This window comes from Ciconia boyciana, chromosome 2, assembly GCF_034638445.1.
Source record: "Ciconia boyciana chromosome 2, ASM3463844v1, whole genome shotgun sequence".
NCBI lineage: Eukaryota > Metazoa > Chordata > Aves > Ciconiiformes > Ciconiidae > Ciconia > Ciconia boyciana.
Window position 1 is genome coordinate 46230702 of NC_132935.1, and position 20547 is coordinate 46251248.

The 20547-nt window shown below is 42.1% G+C and overlaps 1 protein-coding gene across 1 annotated transcript; it reads left to right on the forward strand.

The window, feature by feature from the left end:
* The first annotated feature begins 14708 nt into the window (after positions 1-14708).
* On the forward strand, positions 14709-18322 carry SNAI2 (snail family transcriptional repressor 2). Its single transcript, XM_072852513.1, has 3 exons — positions 14709-15031; positions 15596-16141; positions 17082-18322. The coding sequence occupies exons 1-3, from the start codon at positions 14953-14955 to the stop codon at positions 17261-17263; spliced, it is 807 nt and encodes a 268-aa protein (XP_072708614.1). The 5' UTR covers positions 14709-14952; the 3' UTR covers positions 17264-18322.
* Positions 18323-20547: the final 2225 nt, after the last annotated feature.

Consider the following 20547-nt stretch of genomic DNA (forward strand, 5'->3'; position numbering starts at 1 on the left):
AACTGATAAAGGAAATGCATGTGCTGCTCAAGGCATGGAGAAAGACCAATACCTAAGCTTCAGATTACAAAAGGCAATAATTTGTCACGTGTCACTCACCAGGAAAGTCCCTTTGATAAGACAATGATAATAGATTATCCCATTCATTACACTTAGTGTTTTTCTACAGGTTTACTTTGGGTTTCAAAAAACAGAAGCACCAAAACAGCCCTCATACATTATGAGAAGGTGAATTTAAATAAGTAAAGGCCTTAAGTAACTAAATAAATCCTAGTTGTTTCTCTCTAACAAGGCACTTGGCTGAAAGTAAATGTGTTTTCTCTTGGTCTCTGACTGTCATGTCAACCTTTACATGGAGAAGAAGCAGCTGTGATGATTCTTCAGCTCTTACTGACCAGTGCCAACCCCTTCCACATCACACCCTGAGATCAGGATTTTTTGTGGAGCATGGAATATATCAGCAGAAATGAAACACCATCAGTCTCATTACAAGCTGGGGAGGAAGAGCATGCAATGCCAGAATACAGAAAGTATTTGTCAGACATAGCAGGAACACAGCAAGAAAAGTTTGTATTATTACGATTTTATTACTCCAGCCCAGGGTCCCAGTCCTTAGTGTAGGGGTTGGCTAGATAATAGAAAAACTAGAAAGATGCAATGGTGTAGGCCATGGAGCCACTCAGCCAGTCCCTGAGGAGTTCATGTGTTAATGTAATACAGTTAAAATTTTCCTTTCCTGCTTAAAATGCCTTTTAAGGTGATCTGATAAACTGGGACAGCTCTTTCCTCTGATGAGTGTCCTAGTTTGCCTCCAATCCAGTAGGCTCCAGGTACAGACTATAACTGCAAGCCTTACAAACTGTCCCCGCAGCTGTTTTCTCAGGAGGAGAGGACAAATCCTGTTCTTTCCTTCTGCTCCCCACAAATGAGTATCTGACAAGAAAATTCTGCAAGGAGAACAACAGAAGCCACTTTCCTCAGCTGCTTGTTCCTTACCCACTCCACACATACCCCCTCTAAATGGGTTTTTGTAGAGGGAAGGTGTGATCCAGGCAGCAAGAGGTAATAAGACACCAAGTGACAGTATTTTTTAGCTGAATCATGCCCTTAAACATTCAGCCTACACATTAATCAGAGTGACATCGAGGATTCACTTCGAAATTGGATCTGACTAGTGCACTTAATTTACCTACTGCACCAAACAGCTGTTCAGCTTCTGTTGAATTTGAAAGCAAATGTAATTAGTGTGTGTTCACTGCTGCTTCCTCATTACATTGCCAGCCCATACCATTGGAACAGTTAATTACTGCAGAGACAATGGCTTGACTTACCTGATATAGTACATGATTATTCATCATTGATTCATTTTTTCTTCTTCACTGGTAATTTTGTTAACATCCCTGACAGTACTTAACAGTGAATCCCCTTGATCTTTTGCGTTATTACGTCTTCTCAAATGTTACTCAAATTCTCCAGGTAGCTTACTTTAGATTTTAATGAGACATGAGGTATAACATCAGTTGACACTGCATGTAACTGGAGAAATAACTTGATTATGTGGTTCACAGCAAAATGTGCTCTTCAGTCACTGCCTGTCTCAGCCGTCTTTGTACTTGGGGACTTTCGCCTTGCTCACAGACCAAAGGCCTGCTGATGGAATCACCTTCTGTCAGCGACGGCTTAAAACTAATGCTGAGAAAAGGCAAGATTAGTCCATAATTAGTCTTGTTCTCAGTAGACCTGCTCCACTCCTACACAGGGTTTTTTGATGGCTTTGAGTGTGTTTCTTTAGTTCCCTTGTGCTCCCTCAGTACTCCATACTAAAATGGAGGTAGCTGACTTCCCAGCCCTGCCTACCAGATGTCACGGGCTCCTCTCAGATACAGCCTCTTTCCTCAAAAGGAAGCTCTGTCTGGATGAAATGTGAGGACTCTACATTTATCGGTGACCTCCAGGCTGGTGAAGGACAAATTGCACAATACATCTGCCAGTCCTGGACATTTCTGCAGTGCACGTGCAGATCAGCTGGGCTGTGCTGGCACGGTAATGCACCATACTTCTCAGAAATGCCAGATTTAGTCATTTACTGCACATGTTCAACATTATTGCCAGGCATATGCAAAATAGCCCTAAGCTGTCCTGCTGCATCCTTCTCCCATCACATTGCAGATATATCTGTCTACTCTGGCAAAGGAAGGTCACCTAAGTTGTTAAGACAGGTTTTAGTAATTTGCACAGTGCTGCACATTCATTTGTCATCTTTTTCATACGTGAAAATTTGTAACTGTTCCTGGAGGAAAAAAATGTAAAGAACCAAGGAAATGCATTAAAAAATTGTGTGACAGTTTAGGATAGAGAAGCTATGGAAAATGCTTAGCAAAAACGCTTGAGTAAAAAGGAATTTTTGAAGAAGTGTGATGTTCAGGGAGAATCTGAAGGAATTGAAACAGTGCTCCTAAAGCAATTCAGGAGGCAAATAGTCCTGTCGGCTACCACAGCACTATGCTGGCACTTAGAGGTCAGTAAAGCAGAATTGAAAGGACTTCTCTGCCATGGGAAAGAGACTCCATAATTTTCAAAGGCTTTGCATGATCTGAGAGATCAATACCTGACATTTATTTGGTTTGACGTTCATTCTTTCTTCTCATGGGTATGCTTCTCTCTTTTTATCTGACTCTCCTACATGAAACTTTCTTATTATTATACATTTCACAAAGAATCCTCAACAAAAATGCTCCATGAGCAACTAACCAGTCCACAAACAATAAACTGTAAAGCAATATCTGATCTATACATCAAACCCATGTGGTAGCTGGGAGCTGCATAGAACAGCAAATATTTGCTTTACATGCTATAGCACTTAGTCTGACTTTCAGTAGGCTTTAAAGCTGTTTCAGTATTAGCTCATTTTATTAGGTTTTTTTTAAACTGCCTTAGACCTCAAGGTTATTTTTGGCTACTTCTTTCATTCCATAAGGAAAAAGTGATCAAGTGAGAAAAATCACGACATGGAACGTAGGTAATTTGGCAGTCACTGCTGACGGGGGCACAGATCAAGTTAAACTTAAGGCAAAGTTACCTTTCCCCTCCTCGAGAAGCAGCTTCTGCAGCCTGCTCAAGTCACTGGAAAAGCTTGAACTTCACGTCAAAGCAATCTACTCTGTGTGGGAATAAATATACTGGGGATTAGGCAATTTCAAAATAGGTAATTGTCTGAAATGAGCAATTTCTAGCAGCTAGTACAACCAGTGTTATCACCCACATAAATATTGACTCATTTATTAAGAGTGATTAATGAGGAAACAAAACTGCAACAAAGGAAAAAAAAGTGAAAAGCAATCTTCTTAAAGGCCCTGAGGGCCTCTCTTTTCTATATTCTGTGTTAGTCAATGCTCTAAACTGGATTTTGCAATGCACATTTTCTCTGCTGATCTTTAAAATTTCAGCAAAGCATTTCATAGTTATTTCAACTCATGAATTATGCAGTAACACATGACAGGAGCAATTCATTCATATCTCCACTTCACCAGGAGGCAGAGAAACCAAAAGCCTCAGCTCCAGCTTGAGATTTTTTTTGTCCAGCACACAATCTCTCAAAATGGTACCTCAGAGATTTACTCTGCGAAATGATAAGGGCACGTGCACAGAAGGTACAGGAGCAGAATGGCTGAACTGAGGAGGAAGGACAAGTGCACAGCAACGTGGCACCTCCTTTTGCTTCTGGGGTGGGAAATGACGCAGCCTTGAAGGAATTTCAGGGCGCACATTCCAGCTGCATCTGCCTCCTCCTCCTCCCTCCATTCCCTTGTCATCGGCCTCTTCGGGCTCTGAATTTTCTTCCAGACTTCAATCCACTCCAAGGCACTACTCATCTCCTCATTAATATTGTCTGTGCTTTAAAGCAGTAGTTCTGAGACCTTCTTAGAAGATAGGGAAATGCCATAAACCCCATTTTAGAAATGAGAAACAGCAGCTGAAACAAATGGTAGTAATCTGCTGCAGAACTGGGACTTGTTTCTCAGGATGAAGAAACGTGAAACAGGTTTCTCAGGATGAAGTGAATCAAGCCTTAACCATAAAGTTACCTTTCATCTTGAAAGCCTGCTGTTTGGACTCCTCCTCTATCTTGAGTGGAAAGGATGTAAGGTAATCTTTAGAGTTTTAAGGATGTGACTCTTCCAAGGTTCAAACATCTCTCCACTTGCAATATAGGTTATCACATATATTGTGATATTTTTTGTCCCCACAAAATTTTTGTTTTCTTTACTGAAATAGGACCAGCCACAGAATGCTTGTTAGTTGTGATTTTGCAACAGGCCACCTTCTCTTGCAAGTCTTTATTACTTCCACTTCAAAAGATGTCAGCTAGTCATACTGGTTACTCATTCTTCTTCCTGGTGATGCTTATAATATGGGACTCAGCATTTTCATCTTATCACCTGCCTCTATCACGTCTGCCATGAGGAACACTGAGATATTTGGGACCAACGGTAGTTGTTTCCCAGATGTCATGAATATCTAAATCTTCTTGAAGTCATTTACTAAGTACCTAGAGCTTTTTCAATAGCTGTGTGGATAAAAGGATAGGAGGATAGCAATGGATAAGAGTCTAGGACCAAACTGATACAAAATAAACTGAGATAGATGCTTCATAATGAGTAAATGAAGCTGACACAAAGTTTTAAAGAGCAGGGATAGCAGTGGAAAAATCTATGACCTGAATTTTAGACATTCACTGACTAATTTAGAAGTTTTGAAATTACACATGAAATTACAGCATAATTTAAGTAAAATACATCAAATTTTTCTTCTTGTTTTCCCCTGGACGGATACATGTCAGGTTATAATACACAGTACAATGCATATAACTTGTTAGGAGGAAAGGAACTGTTATAAAGAAGGGTGTAGATGAGGCACTAGAGAGAAGATTTGTCCTGTTTTAATATAAGCATTCAACATCTTGGCAAATATTTCCTGCAATGAAGAATCAGCCTGATATGAGCTATGCCTGGATTAGCAAATGAGACAGAGCCAAGGCACAGGATTACAAATGTCTACACTGCTTCATTTTTAGTGTTTTCCTAGCATGGCTTTGGACTGCAAGCATTAGCATCCTCCCAGCTAAAGCCTGGGCATCATTCAGCATTTTACAAGACTGTTTCTAATAGGCAGTTTAGCTGTAGTCACGCTGTTTTAGGGAAAAAAGATCAGTTTACACATGAAGACATGAGTCAGCTGTGATGCTGAGCCTCAAGGCAGTCTCTAACCTCTTCCATGTAGTAACATATATATCTATATCTGTACATATACAATTTATCTGTGGTGATGCAGTCTTCTCAGTGTTATTATCCAGCAAATTACCGATAAACTCTGGTGGCAGTGATCAGTCCAGGAAAGGTCTCTCTCTCTGCCTCTTATAACAGTGAAGCTAAAAGATGTGATTCACTAAGAACTAAAGCACAAGCAAGAACTAGAGGAAAAAACAGTACAGCATGAAGCCAGGCTTCTTGATACACACTACTCACAACCACAGACACACAGGGACCCAAAACACAATCTGAGCAGAGGTGCGGGAATGAGGGTAAATCCTCAGCAGCCTCTGTGGGGAGGGCTGGTGAAATGCTGGTGAGACCACACTACAAGGTCGCAGCTCTGTGGCAGAACCAGGCAGTATTAAACAGAACAAGACTGTAGGGAAACACTGCTTTCATATTGCCAAAAAGGAAGCAGAATGAGATACTTGTACCACAAAATTGAGATTGCTGGCATCTTCATGTAGCATTGGAGGCATAAAAATTACCTTCCTAGAGACAGTCATTCATGTGGCACTTCATCCCACCTTGCAGAGACGATTACTGAAGGAAACACTAATCCTGTATAGGTGTCTCTAAACAGGAACAACAGGAAAAGTACATGAGCAATGACAGCCACTATTGCAGAGGAAACATTCAGGACCATGGAAAAGAAAGTTAGAGAGACAGTTCAGCAAAAATTCAGCTGATTCAAAAATCAACCATACTGCCATAGCTATAATTGGAGTTTGGGATCAATGACAGATCCAGTTCTAGCCAATGTGCAGAGACAGCTGCAGCTCACTCCCATCGGTAGCGAGAGGCAGTGCAACATGAGGATGAAGAAGTGTGGCCAAGTGCTGGCAATATGCAGTAAAATAGTTTTGAAGCCAGCAGGCGGACATGGGCTGTTAACACAGAAATTAAAAAAAAACCACCACAGCCAAATCTACTATCACTTGAAATATACAGTAGTTGATCAAAGGTGGCACTGTTGCCAGAGAACATTACTAAAGCAACCCACCAGTTTGGTTGAAATATGATATCTGACTGTTCCCACCATGAAAGGAAAAGATAATAGCCACTCTGTGCCCTCTCTAGCACCTAACAGAGACATACTGTAAGGAGATCGACTCCTCCAGGACATGCTGTAGTCAGCTGAAGGGTCTCAGAGGAGCAAGTGAGAAACCTGAAGTGCAGACATCCCTCAGGCCTGGTGGAGCTGCTGAGGAACGAACTGGGGAGAGCAGAAAGCCCAGACACCCTCACACTCATGGAAACCAGAGTTGGCAGCTGTGCCTTTTCATTTTTGCAGCCTTTAGCATTTTTACCGTGGTGAAAAGCCCTCAAGAATGTCTTGGATGTTTGGGAAACCTCCCGTCAGGGAACAGAGCCCTGCAAAGGAGTCACTGTGCGGTAATCCTGAAGATATACTGCTTGATTTGTCTGGGACTAAAAAGGTCTCTGTTTGCAATATCGAAAATAGGTTCTGGCATGCTGAATCACCCAGCCCCTGACAATCTGTGCTACGCCTTTTGCCAGGTATCACGGAAGAAAAAAATGTCTCCAGACATCAACCTGCCCTCAAAGCTATTCCAGTGATAACAGATAAAGACAGAACAGGACTTTCAGACATCAGGCCTGCAGCTGGCAACAGTTATTGTCTAAGGCGATAGGAGAAGATAGTGTAGGATGTCTTCATCAAGCCTAACAGAGCCAGAAGCAGAGTACTAGTCTGAATGCAAAGGAGCTGGAGCTCAGAAGAAGAGAGATCTTCACTATCAGAAATCTCTGGGGTCCTGGGAACTTCCAAACAGGCCTCGAGAAATGGAAAGACCAAGTTCTTGAAATCAATGCAAGAAATTACAAGAATAGCCAAGCACAGAGTTTGCCTGGGATCCACTGTGCAAGTAATACATAATGTTAAATGAAGGAATGAAGAATAGGCAATACAAGTGGTGAACCAGCCTTGTAGCACTACTGTCTTTTTGAGCAGCAAGGGATTACAGAAGGTCCTAAGGCCTCAGGATGAAACAGAAGAGTAACACTGAAGCAAACCCAGCACGTCTCACCTTCTGTTACCACAGCAAAATGATAACTTTATACTGAAATAGAGATACTAACTCTATGGAGTGACATCATCTGTTTGTTTTGGAGCACAAAGATAAGTGTCCCAGCTGTTAGCAGTGCAACTACAGTGCATGCCACTGAGATGCCAAGAGTTGGATAGATGTAGAAAAGAACTCATGAGTTTGAATCCTTTGAACAAATAAATATGCAACTGATAAATAAACAAAGACACTCACTGGCCAACTAATCTAAGATAACTGCCCAAGAAAGTTACATTTTGTGGCAGATACAGCACATATATTTCTGAGTACTGAGTTCAGCAGCAGAGGGGAAGGTCTCTGCTGTCCCCCAGCACGCTGCCCACACACATCGCTGCTCGATAGTGCCCCTGACCCAGCCGTGGCTGCCAGGCAGCAACACTCCAGGACTGGCCATGGTGTGAACATTGAATGCCACAGCCTACTGCCACTTCCTGCACCCAACATACTTGAAGCGAGGGGAGCGAACAAGGTCTGCCTACTGGGCCACTGTCTGCGCTTTTAAAGGAAGAAATCAGAAAAAGTGTAATGTAGCTGGTAATGTAGGTGTGTAGGAAAAGTGGCCAAGAAGAGAAGGTGTCATATAGATACATAAACCTAGTCCAAAGGTAGGAAGTTGTTGATATCAACCAGTTCAATCTAATATCAGAGTGTATGATGATGGGGTTTACACGTGCAGTTTCTGGCAGGGCAGACTCATACCTCAAAGACACTCAGTCAAAAATCAAGGTGGTAGGGAACCTGAAGGTACATTTGGCGAGGTAAGGCATGCTCGAGAGTGGACCATGGGCTTCTGCAGAATGGAAAAAACACTTCAACCATTGCATGAAGTGTTTGGTATGAGAATATCAGAAGCGAAAACTCAGCAAAACATAGATGGCCAAATCCAAGTACTCTAGTCCACCAACTAGAGTAAAGGGACAAGCACATAAATTTGAAAAAGGTATCAAAATATTTTTTATTGTATTTAAAAACCTATGAAAAGTGAAAATCTACGAAGCTACAGCAGGCTGTGGATAAAGTTCACGTCAGTATAAATGATAATTTAATAATACAAATTACACTCTGTATAATCCTTTACACTCTGTATAATCCTTTATTGTAAATAAATACAATAACAATTGCTACATAGGCAATACTTATGCAACATTTGGAGACAGGAACATAGGCTGTTGGAGAGAAGGGTACTACAGGGCTTAATTCAAAATACACTCAAGAACTAAGGTTTTGAAAATTTAAGTCTTAATCTCTTCATGCTTCGATTGCTAATTTGTAAAATAAGGATAATGACACTTTCTTTCCCACAAATACTTCTCAGGTAATTGAAGTATCAGTGTCTAAAATATAGTCACAACTATATGTCAGAATATGTACAATCATAAGTATATACAGGTATGTAAGTACGTTGTAAATATATATATGTACAATACATGACAAATAAGTGTACACCTCTGTCATATAAAGACACACACCCACCCAAAGACATGCAATCTCCAGAGCAGGAAATTTCGGATGATGCCTTCATGTCTCACTTTGCTGTAGGCAACAAACAAAAATATCAAAAAAAAAAAAAAGTCATAGATCTCAGCCGTATTACAAAACTCAGGAAGTGATTTAGCCATTTCTTGACCGTTTCCATCACCCTGCCGCTTCTCTTCCCCAAAGTCCCCCCCATCAGCGCGGCGGTGGCAGCTGCCTGCCCGTAGGCATCCTGGAGGTCTCAGGGGTATCCTGGAGGTGTCTGTCAGGGGCATCCTAGAGGTGTCTGTCAGGGCATTCTGGAGGTGTCTGTCAGGGGCATCCTAGAGGTGTCTGTCAGGGGCATCCTGGAGGTGTCTGTCAGGGGCATCCTAGAGGTGTCTGTCAGGGCATTCTGGAGGTGTCTGTCAGGGGCATCCTAGAGGTGTCTGTCAGGGCATTCTGGAGGTGTCTGTCAGGGGCATCCTAGAGGTGTCTGTCAGGGGCATCCTGGAGGTGTCTGTCAGCATCCTGGAGTCTCGGGGCATCCTGGAGGTGTCTGTCAGGGGCACCCTAGAGGTGTCTGTCAGTGGCATCCTGGAGGTGTCTGTCAGGGGCATCCTGGAGGTGCCAGGGGCATCCTGGAGGTGTCTGTCAGGGGCATCCTAGAGGTGTCTGTCAGGGCATCCTGGAGGTGTCTGTCAGGGGCATCCTAGAGGTGTCTGTCAGGAGCGTCCTGGAGGTGTCAGGGGCATCCTGGAGGTGTCTGTCAGGGGCATCCTGGAGGTCTCAGGGGCATCCTGGAGGTGTCTGTCAGGGGCACCCTAGAGGTGTCTGTCAGTGGCATCCTGGAGGTGTCTGTCAGGGGCATCCTAGAGGTGCCAGGGGCATCCTGGAGGTGTCTGTCAGGGGCATCCTGGAGGTCTCAGGGGCATCTTAGAGGTGTCTGTCAGGGGCATCCTAGAGGTGTCAGGGGCATCCTGGAGGTGTCAGCATGCCCAGTTCCCTGGCTGGCCACAGGGTGGGGCGGCTGGCACAGGTCTTGCTCCGGAGAACGGCAGCCTCCCGGCTGTGGCTGTGCCCAGCAGATGGCTCCTTCCACCCGCCTAACGCTTGTGCAAGCCCTCGCTTCGCTCCCTGCCTCCCAAGGTCAGCATTTTCAAATCTTTTGTTCCTCTTCTGAACAACGCCAGTGGCGTACTGGAAGAGCAGGAAAACGTAATGCGATGCAGAAAGCATTGCTTTCCAGAGTGTAATAGCTTTAGCTGGGGTGTAACACACTTCTGTTTAATGAATACTTGTCACAGTACTACACACATAAAGTTATATTTATTGGACTAGAATCACATTTCAGTTCTGCGGGAGTAAATCTGAAATAGCTCAGCTGTAGCCAATGGAGATACTACAGATGGGAACGGTAGGGGAATTTGGCCCATTGTTAAAATATCTCCATGTAGAAACTATGTAGGAAAATTGAACTATGACCAGGTTCCTTCATTATGGGCTAAATTGACTCTAAATTGAACCCTCTTAAGTCAGTGAAGTTACACAGGTGTGAAGGGCTGAGCACACAGAAGCCAGCCTTATTTGAACTACTTGATCCAAAAGAAACCATTTTGTATCTTATTAATAAATGCAAGTTAATTTGCAATGAACATTATTTATATATATGTATATGTATCAAAATTAGAGGTGGGCTTAGACCCCTAAGAGACCCACTTCAAAGCTCCTTGACTTAGTGGGAAGTTCAGACTGAATCAGACTTTTGTGGTTCAATCATCATCTCTTTAATAGGCTTAAACTGGAATTACAAACCTGAATTAACCAAAACATGAATGAACACAGTTCTATAACATGTCCTAAAAGCATACCCATTTTATAATCCTTCTGAATCTCAGAAGTTTAGATCCTATTACAGAACTGTACTTGATAACTCTGACTTAAAGTTACTGATTTTAGAAAAGCTGTATTTATTGGTGCAAAACCTTCAAAATGTGGAAATCTTTTACTTGAATTGAAAAAACTTTCCAAGATGCACAGATTTATTCTGACTTATTGAACTTTAAGCCTACAAGACTGGAGCTTGACATGATTTCATAACGATCCTTCTTTAAATTTGCTGCCATTTCTGCTGATAGTTCAGGTCAGCATTTGGAAGGATGAGCAAAACTTGAAAGAAAAGATATCCTAAAAATGTGTTTCAAAAAATTTCTTAAGGCATATATGTTGGGGCAATAGGAAGGAATACCATTCCCTAATTGTTTCCCTCTACTCTGTTAATTTTGGGCTTATTCCTCTCTGATATCCAACCTAATCACTCCTCACCTTCTAGCTCTACTAAACCTTTCCTGCTTCCGAAAGTTACACCACTTCTTTCCTTTCCCAGGGTATACCAGCTGGCACTAAGCAGGAAGTACGAAAGCACAGGGTAACACTGAGGCTGAGCTGATATGTTCTACATTCAACTGGCTATTGAAAACTGATCAATTTTTTTTTTTCTCATATTAACCATTTCACACTTTCCTTTGAAATGTAGGAGGCTTATGAATTGCAAGAGCTACACTGTAAGTGTGAGTTACTTGGGCTTTTACCCCTTCCAGGGTGAAGTTGTCACCTGCATCAATAAACTTCCAGAGCTATTTTTGGTATGCTCCGACGGGCTCAATGCCTCCTGGGGGTTCCTCTGAACCTTGCTGTGCTGCCTTTCGTGGGTTCCATGGCAGGTCCAGGCAAAATGTGCTTAACAGTGCTGCCTGAGAAATATTCACAGTGCTCTGGGAACAGTGATCCAGCATAACTCATTTAATATTCTGAAACTGTTTTTCTTGATTCTGCTGCAGTTTATCCAGATATTTAACATTTTCTGATCCATGATCTTGCCAGTAATTGGTGCTTGGTAAGGACATAAATGCTGTCACGAGAAGAACTAAGCTGGTGATGGCTTAGCTTGGGTCCTTCTTCCCTCTTTGATAACAAACATAGTTCTGGCACCCTTCCATTTCCAGAAAGCTGAGTAACAAAAGTTGCTGCCCTTCTCAGAAAGCCTGACAAGGAAAGTGATTTGGTGGAGCTGTCAGAAATGGGGAGACTAAAGTGAGGCTCACAGGTTGTTATTTAGGCAAACGAACAAGTGGCCTGATGTAAAAAAAAAAAAAAAGCCATTTCTGCTGCATGGTTGAAACTTTGGTCCTAATCATTTAGTTGGCGCAAAGCACATGCCAAGGTTTCAGGCAACAGAATTGCTCGGATCATTTCCTACCCGCTTTGCAGAGCGGCAATTAGCAGCACAGTGGCATTAACAAGACAGCTTTACACAAGCTTTCAAAGTAAAAACATAAAGAATCCCTAAAAGACCAACTACTTGTAAAATGTGAGAGGGAAGCTCTAGGCCTGATTTTTCGGAGGTGGGTGCAAGGCTTTGCCCGCAGGCAGCGTGACCGTCAGAGCCACCCACCCCAGCACCCTCCGCAATCCCCGCGCCTCCCTGGCTCCCCCAAGGAGGGGAAGCCTCCTGCCTTCTGCACTCGACCTTTGTCTTGCCTTTCTTGCACGGGGATGGATGCTGCACGTCTCCGAGTGCCCTCTCATCCACATTTGCCGTAAACACCCAGAACACCTGTTTACTCTGACTCACCCACTCCTCATGCAGACTCTCCCTTTTTTTGACAGCAGACCTCACTCAGGTAGTATGTGCTGCTAATATCCTTTCAGGACCATGTAATAACATGCCTTCTATCCAATTCCTAACATCCTTCAATCAGCTCAGCCAGTGGGCTAACTGCTTACGCTCCTGTGATTTATATAAGTGTAATTAATTTAAACTGCATCACTCCGGTGTTATGCTGGTGAAAATGCCCCGAGAGGGAGTACCTCACTGGTGAATCAGACCCTTTACTTTTAACAAACATACAAAAGAACAGATCCCGAGCCAGTGAAAATCTGCATGGCTCCATTCATTTCAACACACAAACTTAAACCAGCTCAAGGTCTGAATCACAGCTCATGTAACAGACTATTTAGATACAGACTAATGCCTCTCATCCTGAAATGCAATGCTTTCCCAGAGCTGGCAGGGGATGGGGACTTCTCAGATGGAACAGAGCTGAGAGGGGAGCAGGACCACAAATGCAACCTTTTAAAAACGCTTTGTGGATTTCTTCATTTCTGTGGAGTTGACGAAAGCAATGGCTTGTGTCTCTGCAAGCATCGCTCTCCCTTCTGGGAAGAGCTGCATCTGTTCCTCCACCCCAGCTGCGAAGCAGGTACCTGGGAAGTCACTTTCCTTGCCACTTTCCCTTTCTTGCCATAGCCTAGGTGTGTTCCCTGCAGCTTGGAAATCCATGTGACACCTTTCACTGACAGACACCAGAGTTAGATGCTGAACAGCTGAGCATTTTTAATCAGTTCATGAAAATACCTAACTTTCTCTGCACTTGTTTTGGCATCCCCAAGATTAAGAAGTCACACAGCTTGACAAAGCACTTTACTCTTACGTGTCTTAACAAAACCAGAGGGATTTTTTTTTTTTTTCCACATCTATTCCAACACCTGCTGCAAAAAAGGGCTGGGGTGGTCTCTGTAAAACACCCCTCCATGCTGCCTCCTGACAGGACAGAGCCCTAGCAGCACGCCGGCACAGCATACCGGTATGTGCCCAGGCAGGTGTAGTTAATACACAAGGCCGGGGGGAAGGGGTGGGGAGGGCAGACCAAGAGTCAATCAGGGTGTAATTTGTGTTAGAAATTTACCAGCGTTCAGCTGTCCATATTTTCAAAATGCAAATATTTTAAAATTAAAAAACCTATCTGTGACTAAACATCTCCTCTAAATCAATCTAGATAACCAGAAAATTCTGTGGCACATTTAGGAGACTTTCATCCTAAATGAAATACATAAGACAGGTTATAGCTTCATAGGAAATCAAGAGGTCCTAAATATACTAATGGAGAAGGATGTTTAAGAGACATTTAAATTACCCAGTCTATAATTTTGGGGGGGGTGCTTATCTGTGCTTCTTTTGACTGCGTTGGACAATTAGGAAAATTTCCTTGGCAGTGCTCTAAGAGAACAGGCAAAAGAGTGACATAACTACTCCCAAGGAAGGACAGGTCAAGGTTTTGCATTCTGCAGATTTTTAAAGTAAAAAAGAAAGTATTCTTCATTTGAGCAGTCTGAAGCAGTATGCATATGATATAAAACCTATCACCCTGCTCTGAAATGTCATCTTTTCTGGGGCTTCTCTCTCTCCTTGAACTCACTTGCAGTATCTCGCTGGCCCTTCTGCCTGGAAGGGCGCAGGTTCGGGAGGCAGGCTGCTTGTCTCCAGCCTTTCCTAAACGCAGCTATTCAAAGGCAGTTAGTTCCCCAACGGAGGAGGCACACAGTCAGTTCAAAGGCTTCCATTAGCTCTGCTGGCTAACTCGTTATCTTGTAATGTCCCCCCTTCTGCCCTTAATGAACAGTTTGTTCCATGGTAATTCTTATATCAAACATCTGGAAACCAGACTCGTTTTAAAAAAGAAAAAAAAGTTGTTTCAGTGCCTATGACTTACCCAGGCCTCTGTCAGAAAGAAAAAAGAATTCAGCTGAATCAGTAAACTGACCTTTTTTTTAAAGCGCTTTGACCAACACATTTTTTTAGACCGAAATTCTACAGAGCAACATCCACCCACTTTGCAGCAGGATAACGCGCTCTGACCACAGCTTGCTCCTCCGTTCACAGCTGTCTCCAGCGGGAGGAGCTGAAACCTGAACCAAACCCTCCGAGCAGGGATTGGATCCCTCCTGCCAGCAGCCAGAGAGCCCTCCCAGAAAAACAGCCTCTTTGGAAAAGTGCTTGAGAACATCCCGAAGTGATTGGAGGAGCGGAAAACCCTTCCCCCCTGCACCTGACTAGTGGGTATTTACAGCACTTTTCAAGGCGCCTCTGCACTGCCACTACACGACCCGAGTGGATGGACTGCGCGGGGCGGGCAACGCGATAGGCACCGATGCGCTGGCAGTGATAGCGTGTGCGTGTGTGCTGCACACCAGCCGGGGACCGCTACACCCACCCACGAGCAGAGCCTGGAAGAAGGAGAAACCCTGCATCCAAAATGCCACGCTCCTTCCTGGTCAAGAAACATTTCAATTCATCCAAGAAGCCGAATTACAGCGAACTGGACACTCACACAGGTAACGACACGAAATCAACGCCACCGCGTTGCTTCTGAGGTCCGGTCATTGCGTGGCAGTAATGAGGAGGGGTGGGATTGCTTTTCAGGCTCGAGGAAACGAGTTAGTTCATTGCTAGCTCTTTTTTTCTTTTGCTTATGAGGAAGGAGTTTTGAGAAATATGTCAGTGCTGCCCAGAATGAATCATAAAGTTTGCTCATCCACTTCAACTCAGTTACATAGAGAGGATTTGGAGTTTTCCTGTTCTGTATCTGCTGGTGGCGGAATTGAAACTTTTATACAAATCCTTCAGGAAGTTTCACTGCTTCATTGTGTCAGGCTGCACAGATTTAGAAACAGCGTGCTGCCTTGAAGAGACTCTCCAACTGTAATTTGTCTGTTCAAGGGCACTGTTTCTACCCATCAGAATATATGTGTGAAATAGTATTTCTTTAATCCTCCTTATATTCAGATGACCATACTGAGTGTTTAATTTTTGTACCTTTTAATCCCCAAAATGTTAATTTTGCTGCCTTTTGAAATACTTTTTGGTTCTCTTACCTTAAAATTTTCTTCTTTCTCCAGTGATTATATCCCCATACCTGTATGAAAGCTATCCAGTCCCTATCATACCACAGCCAGAGATCCTGAGCTCAGTAGCTTACAATCCCATTACTGTGTGGACTACAACCGGGCTGCTACCGTCTCCATTACCCAACGACCTCTCTCCGCTTTCTGGATACCCCTCTTCTTTGGGAAGAGTCAGCCCACCTCCACCTTCTGACACCTCCTCCAAAGATCACAGCGGTTCAGAAAGTCCCATTAGCGATGAAGAAGAGAGAATCCAGTCCAAGCTTTCAGACCCCCATGCAATCGAAGCCGAAAAGTTTCAGTGCAGTTTATGCAACAAGACCTATTCAACTTTCTCTGGGTTGGCCAAACATAAGCAGCTGCACTGTGATGCCCAGTCTAGGAAATCGTTCAGCTGCAAGTACTGTGACAAGGAGTATGTCAGCCTGGGAGCGCTTAAGATGCACATCAGGACCCACACACTACCTTGTGTCTGCAAGATCTGCGGCAAGGCTTTCTCTAGACCCTGGCTACTTCAAGGACACATTAGAACTCACACTGGTAAGAACCACCATTACAATTGCAGTTTCTTGTTGCTATAACATCAGGATGCCCGTTTGCTATTTTTCTCCACAGGTGGAAAAAACAGCAGTGTTTCTTTACTAACCTTGAAATGCATATGCAGAATTTCAAATGTATCATCAAAAGGCTAAATCCTCCCTCTTGCGGGGCAGGTGGGAGTGGAGTGTAGCGTGGTCTCATAACTGTGGGCCAGATACTGGCATAAATCAGCATTGCTCCCTTGATAATTTTAGGGTGGTTTAGCCCATTTCCACTAGCTGAAGGTTTTGCTTTAAGGATTTTATGTTAACTTTCAGGCTTTGGATTTGCTAACTTTGAGAAGGCTCCAGCTGACTCTGAAATCAAGCAGCAAAACAGAAAGGCAATGCATGAGGGGCTGCTTTCTCACTCCTTAAGAAATTGGCAAGTTTTGCATGCGCTGTTTCAAGTCCTTAAGAATTAGAAACACATCATCACCAAAAGGGTCTTTTTTCTGTTGAGGCAAAGACTTGATTTTGAGTGTAACGCTGGGTACAATGTAATCGTACTGCTGTTTGCTGCTTTTCAGTCAAGCCCTTGTCCCCAGTAATTCACACAGCGCTAAGCAGGAAAAGTTCTATGAAAATATTTGAAAACGTTGGGAGGAGCCCAACCTAAAAGTACTGCCTGCACCTGTAGATGCAGAAAGTGTCAGCAGCTTGTCTTCAGAGACTGCACTTAGCAGCATAGTCTGAAAAGACTGAGTTCTGCAAGTACAGTCAGCAGTGCTGAAAGCTGTTGTATCTGTGGCCTGATCAACTTTCTATTACAGATTCTTTATTATACAAATCCTTTCTGTTTGTCTGTTTCTTTCTCAGGATAAAAGTGGGTTCTACTGTCCTAAACATGTGCTTCTTTTCCAAAGCTTTATCCTATTTTTTCCTTGATGTTTCCTTTTTAGGAGAGAAGCCGTTTTCCTGTCCTCACTGCAACAGGGCTTTTGCAGACAGATCCAATCTGAGGGCTCATCTGCAGACCCACTCGGATGTGAAGAAATACCAGTGCAAAAATTGCTCCAAAACTTTCTCCAGAATGTCTCTTCTGCACAAACATGAGGAATCTGGCTGCTGTGTAGCACACTGAGTCATGCAGTCAATGTTTACCTGGACTCGATGCATTTCTCCACTCCTGTTCCAAATGATAAGTGGAAATCCAAAGGCGTTTTCTCGTCTACTTTTCAGCCAAAAAACCCAAAACACAACCAAACAAGCAAACAAACAAAACAGTGGAAGAACTTAGAATGTCAGTAGAAATGAGCTTTAAGCAGTTTCTGTTCAGTCATACATTCGCACTCTTAAGTGTGAATTCTGAAATATGGGGAAAGACACCATGCATGACATTTCAAGTAGATCTAAAGGAAGAAGCATTATCAGCTTTCTTTATAGATGAAGCCAAATGTAGGTCGTCTTTTCTTGCTTAGAAAAGGCTGCAAAGTTAACAATACATTCCTGCCAAGCCATTTCAACCAAAGAAACAGTATTTTAAGTGGAACTTTTAATAAAGATACTACCCAAGTGAATTTTGCTAGACACCATTTATCTCAGGTGCCTTAAAAAGTATTCCAAGTTTACCTTAGTAAATGTTTAATATTATTCATTGCTGTGTTTTCTATTTTATTTTATTAGAAGCCAAGGCCTTCATTAATGATCTGAAATGCTTTAAAACTGCATAATTAAGAGAGGAAAAAAAATATGTAAGAGAATGTACGAAGAATCGAAAGCCACAAATTAACCGCATGTGCCTTTTTAAAAAAAAAAAAAAAAGACTGTAGCTTCAAACATTCCTGGTGCATGCTTGACTATCTTTTAATATGGAATAGTTCCTCTAAACTTTAATCTTTTTTTTAAAAACGGGAATAAGTGCAAGAGAGGGGGTTCATGGGAGTCTGACAATTATTTTTTTTAAATGCACAAAGGAAATGCAATATTTTCAGCATTCCCCCTCCAAGTGCCTTTTTTATTGATGATTTTGTAAAGTATGTGGACATAATGTAAATATTTTTATTTTTATATGATTGAATGTGTTATGAATGAAAGTGAATTGTTGCCTATAGCAGCATCTATAGATAACTTGAAGAAAGTGTGAAGTGAAATTTATGTTGTTTTCTAGCCACTTTTTTACAATAAACATTTTTAAGTAAGATTTCTGTTGTTTGTTCTAATTAAAGAAAACAACTGTGTCTGGTTTATCAAGGCTTTGGAACATAGAAAAATACAAGTGTCTCTACATGACCAAAGGAAGATAAAAGTGAATTTCAGATGCGAATCCTTAGTTCACAAGTACTGAACATTAGAAAGGAATATACCCCTTGCATTTTAAGACATCTAAACCCATACAGAGCATTTTTCTAGAGTCACTGCTTTAAAACACTGTTGCTTTTTTGCTACTTACACCAGTATGACAACATTGTGAAATATATTTCATCAAAAACATTTAAAAGAAACTTCTTTCTTGCATTTTAACAGTTGAAAGGATGCTATTAGAACAGCCTTATTATAGTACTTTTCGTGAGACTCTGACATTAGGAAATCTGGGCCTGATCCAAAGTTCATTAAAGTCAGTGGAGCCTTACAGGAGTTCAGTAATGTTTGCATGATGCTCTTTTAAAGTAGTGGTCAAGTCACAGTACGATATACTTTATATGGTCATTTCAGAAAGATTTAAGATATTTTTATTACATATCAGAACTGTCAAGTGAATGTATTATGACTGTATATCAGCTAATATATCACAGGAAAGAATTATCCAGTAATAAAAAATAGAATTATTTTTCTTCAGATGTTTTGACTAAGGACTCCAAGATCTGAACTATATAAAAGCATTACAACATCAACAAATCATGTCTCATCATTACTGACCAGAGCAAAACAACACTACTTTCAACTTTTAACAAAGCACAAATCTCAAAACCAGATAAGCGCTAGCTGGTGTCCAATCTAAAGAAGACTATGTCTACATTAGGGTACCAGCAGGAGCAAGTAGCAGCAAAACCAAAATTCCAACAATTTAATGAGAAGATTACAGTTGGATAAACAAAAGGTGCAAATTTCTAGAAAAAGAGTACGTTTCAGTAAAATAATGCAACAGACCATGAATGCCTTGTGTCTCCTCCAGCTGAGTCCTGCAGAGGAGTGCTTCAGCAGGACTGCACTGGAGTAACTTAGGCAACAGGCGCATGACGGAAGCTTTGTACCTTTTCCCCATGGGAAAGCACTGTACTAAAAAAAGATCAGCTCAAATGAAGCTTTTCATATTCTCCAAGCATCTTCTGACAAAATCTCAAGATATAACAACCGTTCCCTAGGACCTGTTACATTTTTTTCAGGAAATAGCTAGAGAGTTCAAGAAAGATAGGGTTAGTGGGAATTAGTGAGGTAACATTTCGAAATGAACACATGAAGGCATCAAATACCCTTGAAAAGTTTCAAGTGGTTACTCTATTGATTTGCACTTCCATGTCATTCACTTTGAAGTTCTTAGGCTCCAGGAGCTATTTGTGCAGCTTTCTCTTCCCAGAGCAAAGTTTACTGGTGTATGAGTAAAGCTCTGGCAGTCAATAGCTATTTGTACTGTCAAAGTTCTAGGTTTGCTCTCCTGTGTCCTGTCACAAAGGCTTTTCCATTGTTTTAATTCACACTTTAAATTCTCTACGCCCATAGTAAATGAAATAGCATAAGAGCTTGACTTCTTGAATGAGTGGAAATGCTACTGTTGTCATTAAGGGAGATCAGATGAAAACTTCATCAAAATACAGTATGCTAAACCAAACACAAGTGGAACTGGTCTGATTTGGAGATGACAATTAAGATATGCTGCTTTGCATGCCTGTAACACCTGTACTCATAAAACACAAAGATGGGAAAGGCTAGAAGCTCTTCTGGCTCATCTCTTTAATTGAAACAGAGTGCTCTATCACAGATTCCTGGCTCTCTGTCCAGTTGCAGCATAAACTTCCCAGGCAGCTGAATTTCTCTTGCTTTTCCTGTGAGACTGCTTTCTATTTGCTGTCAGGACATTTCTCCAAAACATTTTCCATTAATAGTTTTACCTCAGTACTCTAGAAATGCCCTTCTGTACCTGCACAAGCTATTTATTAATGTAAATTGAATTCTGTTCTGAGCTGCTGGTGGATGACTCCTGTGACTTTCTCAAAATGTGAAGGAAAACCTTCCTCCGTGGTGAATCTACCCATTGAATCTCTTTGGCCATTGCTACATTTCTCACAAGACATTTCTGATTCTATATCCAAATAATCGACTTTAAAAATCTTTCTTAGGAAAACATGCTCCCTGCACTCCAAATATCTTCATTACTCTTTCTGAAATCAATCACTTTTTTACTTTTAATTTTTGACACCAGCGCTCAAT

What these genes read in the sequence shown, in the direction of transcription:
- SNAI2 (XM_072852513.1), top strand. Translation starts at nt 14,953, where the DNA reads ATGCCACGCTCCTTCCTGGTCAAGAAACATTTCAATTCATCCAAGAAG. An exon ending in CGAACTGGACACTCACACAG is followed by an intron (nt 15,032 to 15,595) that starts GTAACGACACGA and finishes TTCTTTCTCCAG; the next exon opens with TGATTATATCCCCATACCTG. An exon ending in ACACATTAGAACTCACACTG is followed by an intron (nt 16,142 to 17,081) that starts GTAAGAACCACC and finishes TTTCCTTTTTAG; the next exon opens with GAGAGAAGCCGTTTTCCTGT.